This window comes from Ruditapes philippinarum, unplaced genomic scaffold, assembly GCF_026571515.1.
Source record: "Ruditapes philippinarum isolate M1 unplaced genomic scaffold, ASM2657151v2 ctg4279_1_1_1_1, whole genome shotgun sequence".
NCBI lineage: Eukaryota > Metazoa > Mollusca > Bivalvia > Venerida > Veneridae > Ruditapes > Ruditapes philippinarum.
The window spans coordinates 334-6,637 of NW_026853209.1; the positions used below are offsets into that span (position 1 = coordinate 334).

Sequence of the window (6,304 nt, forward strand, 5' to 3'; positions counted from 1 at the left end):
TGTCCTTTGTTACTTTTTTGTCCAGTGCATTACTTGAACTCTCTCTGGACTTTTTAGGGAGTAATTCAATAAAACTTCATCAATGGTCAACCACATTGAAAGGAAATGCAACATACAAGAACCACAACTATCTTTAATTGGTCACAACCATAACTCTATTTCAGTTATTTTACAAGGTATTCTGTTACTAGTAACTTCCTCATTTCGGAAGCAGTCTTGCAAGGGTATTAATCACATTTAGTGATAGTTCTAGTTTTATACAATATGTCTGTAAGTATTCTACTCTGATAAGCTCTATATATGACAAAATAGTATTAAGCTTACTTAATCATGTTTCTTCTTCAATGTTGTTTGTTTGTTTAAATACAATGAAAATAGATTTCATTCTAAATTTACATTCCTGATCAGCATTCCAGAGGTGTATGGATGTGGGATCATGTGGGGAGATCTCACACTGCATTTGACAGAAAAACTAAGTGAAGACAGTTTAAATGACGTGAAAGACCTTCTACTGAAACATAGATACACATATGGTTATGACACACAGCTTATACAACTTCCAAAGGCTGCTGTGCGCACTACGGGCCTTGGTAATATCAAACAGGGATTATCATTACGAGCAGAGAAGTTGGAACCTGAATCAGAAGAAAAATATAACTATGGCAGTATCGGATGTTTTGTGAATATAAAGTCAAAAAGTGAGGAACAAGATCAAGATAAATTACATTGTATAACATGTGCTCATTGTGTGGACGAATGTAAAGATCTTATTGATGTCCTTCCTGAACATGATATAGGCTATACAACATTGGGAAAGAAAAGTATATATGTAGAATATATCAAAGATAGCATAGATGTTGCTCTAATAGAAATTCTTGTAACTAAAATAGGACATTGTTGTTATGGTTTGCGGGAATCAAAAAAAAACCCAGAACAATGCAGAGACCCTCAGCGGAGACCTACAATGGAAGAAAGCCCAATAGAAAAAAGATGGTCATTTTATGATGGAGCAATATTGAGACGGAAGGTCTTCAAATTTGGCAGCGCAACGGGATTAACTTGTGGAGTATGTATGTGTGATGATTATAACACTAAAGAAATAATGAAAAATTTTAATCGGGTCTCAAAGAGGAACTTTGATACAAATGTGAATATCTTGATCGAGTCTGAACCAGACAAACAAGTGCCACCAGGTAGTGTGACAGCTGGCGGAAGTCGTGATACACAGCAAGAGCAAGGTATTGATTTCATTTTGAGTTTAACCTTCATAAATACCGTATGTTTATTTGAATTTGCAGAGGCAAATTTTCATGGAAAGGTCCATCTTTGGGGTCAATACAAATATTCGAGCTAATTTGAATTCGCGGAGAAAACTGCCGAAAATCATAAATTTGCGTCGACTGCTCATGTTAAAAAAAGAAGGGAAATTACTTTTACAGGATTTTGGAATGGTGTAAAATACGGTTGATGTTACGAATTAAGAAAAACAGATGAGTCAAACAATACGTTATTGTATGACCAAAGACATTGTCTAGCGGACAGATTATGGCAAACAAAAGATGGCGGTTAACGTGCATGATATTTTCATAGTTTTACAAAGTTTTACACTGTGTATGTAAATCAGTGTGCTAGTGTATTATTCTGATATGATTTTGGATTTCTTGAATGTTTACATACATGTTTGTACAATACCATTGCTTCAAGCTAAATGTTTCATAGTTTGCGTCATTAACGTCTGGACATCAGATCATAATTTGTGTTTCTAAACAAACAGTACAAACAACACAAACGATTTAAACTGATGAAAAACACAGTTACTCAATAAACATTTAAAAAAATTGTATATATTGAAAGCATATAACACACTGATATACATTGTTCTATAGAAGCGCAAAAATATGACTATTAAAAAAATTATTGGTGTAGAAATGTTCACGCTGAACATGAATTCGCGAATCGAATGTCACTGCTAAGATCGCGAAAATTCGAAGCCCACGAATATTTCTGCACATACAGTATATGTTGGGGAGAGTATCATAACTGGGTGTTGTTTGCAACACTTTTGTTTAGTTTCTTCCACTTTCTTACTAGATTCTTGAATTAATTACTTCAAAGCTTGTTTTATTTGTTACTTCAGGACAGATATAAGGACAAAAATTTTATTGTTACCACCATTAATAAGCCAATTGGTATCAAACCTTGGAGAAATTAACTAAACATAGGTAGAAATCATATTGAATTCGTATTGTTATTTCATTGATTGATTGGTTGATTACAGTGAGGAAATTTTCCGAGGATGGTGACAGTGGATCAGTGATATTCGATGATGATATGCAAGGAGATGTGGTTGTGCTGGGACTACTGTATGGTGGTATTACAGAGAAGGACAGTGGTAAATTCCTTTACAGCTACGCGTCACACATCATGAGACTAAAGGAATTACTTGAGAACAAACACGATATATCAATAGAACCAGGTATAGTGTATAGCTACATATTTCATTATTCTGTGACAGTTGGTGTAAACGATTTCGGATAACGCCTAAACTTTTCGAGTATGCGCATCTATATATCTTTTATTTTCATTCGTCAGCATAATTATACCCCCACCACAAAATATGGGGGGGGGCTATAATGGATTCGCTTTGTCGCGTTGGTCCGTCCCTCGGTCGGCCCGTCCGTCTGTCTCCATTTTCGTGTCGGCTCTATAACTCCTATATCAATTGAAGGATTTTCTTCAAACTTGGCTCAAATGTTCACCTCAACAAGGGGATGTGCAGAACCCATGCTGCCCATGTGTCAGCTCAAGGTCAAGGTCACAATTGAAGGTCAAATATCAAACACAATCAAATATTAGACAGTATGTCGTGTCCGCTCTGTAAGTCCTACACTAATTGAAGGATTTTCTTCAAACTTGGCTTAAATGTTCACTTCAACAAGGGCATGTGCAGAACCCATGCTGCCCATGTGTCAGCTCAAGGTCAAGGTCACAATTGAAGGTCAAATATCAAACAATCAAATATTACACAGTATGTGGTGTCCGCTGTGTAAGTCCTACACTAATTGAAAGATTTTCTTCAATCTTGGCTCAAATGTGCAGAACCCATGTCACCCTTTTGCCGGCTTAAGGTCAAGGTCACACTTGAAGGTCAAAAATTGACTTAAATTTTAACATTTATTTGAATATTTATGAATCTAGAAAAGGTATTTGCTTAAAACTTAAAATATATATGAAGTGTCACAATTAAGATATGCTGGTCAAGTTTCATAACTCTGTATTGTATTTTAACAAAGTTATGCCCCTTTTTAAGTCTTTAAATTTACATACAATCAAATATAAGACAATATGTCGTGTCCGTCCGGAGCATAACTTGAAAACCCTTGGAGATAATTTTTTTAAACTTCAAACAGTGGTAGAGGGCAATGAGGGGGAGTGCAGTGTCATCAAAGAACCATAACTCTATTTTGCCAGGTTATTGAATTATCTCCCCTTATATAAAAATATTGTCTGGGACATAACTCTAAAACTATAAGAGATATCAACATGAAACTTTGTAGGTGAATAGATCTCAATGGGTAGATGTGCAGTGCACAAGAACCATAACTCTAGTTTTCCTGGTTTTTGAATTATCTCCCCTTTTAGAAAAATCTTGTCCGAGACATAACTCTATTTATAAGAGATATCAACATGAAACTTTGTAGGTAAATAGATCTCAATGGGTAAATGTGCAATGCATAAAAACCATAACTCTTTTTTGCCTAATTTTTTTGTGTTATTGCCCTTTGTTAATTTCAACACTTTGAACTTTCTTTGGAACATAACTCTTGAATTATCTCCCCTTTTAGAAAAATCTTGTCAGGGACATAACTCTAAAATTATAAGAGATATCAATATGAAACATTGTAGGTAGATAGATCTCAATGAGTAGAAGTGCAATGCAAAAGAACTATAACTCTGTTAAGCCTCATTTTTTAATAATCTCCCCTTTTAGAAAAATCTTGTCCAGGACATAGCTGTAAAAGTATACATGTATAAGATATCAACATGAAACTTTGTAGGTAGATATATCTCAACAGGTAGATGTGCAGTGCACAAGAATCATAACTCTGCCTTGCCTAATTTTGAAGTTATTGCCCTTTGTTTATTTTTACTTTTTGAACTTTGTCTGGGACATTAGTCTAAAATTATAAGAGATATCAACATGAAACATCATTGAGTAAAAGTGCAGTACAAAAAAAACATAACTCTGTTTTTGCCCAATTTTTGAATTATCTCCCCTTTTAAAAAAATCTTGTCTGGGAAATAACTCTAAAACTACAAGAGATATCAACATGAAACTTTGTAGGTAGATAGATCTCAATGGGTAGATGTACAGTGCATAAGAACTTGAACTCCACCTTGCCAAATTTTGTAGTTATTGCCCTTTGTTCATTTTTAAATTTTGAACTTTGTCTGGGACATAACTCGAAAACCATAAGAGATATCAACAAGAAACTTTGTAGGTTGATAGTTCACATTGATTAAAAATGCAGTGCAAAGAACAGTAACTCTGCCTTGCCTAATTTTGGAATTATTGCACTTTGAACTTTTTCCATGGACATAACTCTGAAACTACAAGAGGTGTACATTCCTGTGTCCAAAACCTATTTGGGGAGCATCACCCGGCTCAAACCGGGCTCTTGTTTTTAAGGTGGATAGATGTTATAAAGGAGGAGTGCAGCGTACAAGAATAATAACTCCATTGACTGCTTCTTGTTTTATTTGTTGTAGTCAATCTGACATTAAGATCTTTTTATTTTACAATTTCAGCATTAAGCAGCAACGCAAGTCCTCAAGGTGCAGGCATATAAAGATAAAAACATTTTGTTTCATGTGGATGGAGATGTATAACTTTATTGTGACAATTTGCCATAAAGCCCCAACTCCTACAATAATTTCATGAGAGATTATTTTGTTACTGGAATAATGTGCAGAACTAAATCAATCAAACAATTTAGTTCTCAAATATATGAAATTTTAGATTCCTTGAGTAGAAGATGCATTATGTTCAAAGTTGATAATTTAAAAATCTAGTACATTGTCTGTTTTTGAATGTAATAGAAACATATTTTGCAAACACACATAGAAGATAGATATGTTACATTTAAAACTCTACTTACTACTGGTAAAGACCATAATTATGAATACATAGTGTCATTTAAAAAAGGGCAGTTTTTTTAGAAAGTACCAAATTAGCTAGACCAGAAATAGAGAATCCAACTTCCAAATATAATTGGTGCAGTCTCTTTTTCAAATTACACATATTCAGATGAATTTTCAAGATTTCAATTAATTTCTGCAATAGAAATATTTTACCTAAAGTTGACCATAGTATATCTTTAAGTAAAAGTGATTGTTGTATTTTTTGTTTATTTGACATTTATGTACTAAAAGCCAATATACATGTATTTAGATACTTTATATTTCTAAATTTAGTAGTTGTTTTCCTTTTAGATGTTTTTCTTGTTATGCTCCCCGAAAAATTTCGGGGGAGCATATAGTCGTCGGGTTGTCCGTCCGTACGTACGTGTACGTACATACGTCCCGAATTTGTGTCCGGCCCATAACTTTGTTATTTGAAGTCGGATTTTAAAAATATTTCACAGAAATGATCACCATATTGAGACGATGTGTCGCGCGCAACATTTGGGTTGCTACCTTGAAAGTCAAGGTCACAGCATGACCTTGCAGCAAAATCGTATCCGGTCCATAACTTCATTATCTGAAGTCGAATTTTAAAAATATTTCACAGAAATGATCACCATATTGAGACGACGTGTCGCACGCAACATTTGGGTCGCTACCTTAAAGGTCAAGGTCACAGTATGACCTTGCAGCAAAATCGTGTCCGGCCCATTACTTTGTTATTTGAAGTCGGATTTTAAAACTTTTTCACAGAAATGATCATGATATTGAGACGACGTGTCGCGGGCAACATTTGGGTCCCTACCTTGAAGGTCAAGGTCACAGCATGACCTTGCAGCAAAATCGTGTCCGGTCCATAACTTTTTTATTTGAAGTCGGATTTTAAAAATATTTCACAGAAATGATCACCATGTTGACTCGACGTGTCGCGCGCAACATTTGGGTTGCTACCTTGAAGGTCAAGGTCACAGCATGACCTTGCAGCAAAATCGTGTCCGGCCCATTACTTTGTTATTTGAAGTCGGATTTTAAAACTTTTTCACAGAAATGATCACCATGTTGAGACGATGTGTCGCGCGCAACATTTGGGTTGCTACCTCACAGCATGACCTTGCAGCAA

At 35.0% G+C, this 6,304-nt stretch overlaps 1 protein-coding gene across 1 annotated transcript; it reads left to right on the plus strand.

The window, feature by feature from the left end:
- Positions 1 to 387: 387 nt before the first annotated feature.
- Positions 388 to 5,922, plus strand: LOC132736109 (uncharacterized). The gene is made up of 3 exons (XM_060723190.1): positions 388 to 1,238; positions 2,279 to 2,476; positions 4,810 to 5,922. Exons 1-3 carry the CDS (start codon positions 437 to 439, stop codon positions 4,848 to 4,850), a joined length of 1,041 nt encoding a protein of 346 aa, XP_060579173.1. The 5' UTR covers positions 388 to 436; the 3' UTR covers positions 4,851 to 5,922.
- Positions 5,923 to 6,304: the final 382 nt, after the last annotated feature.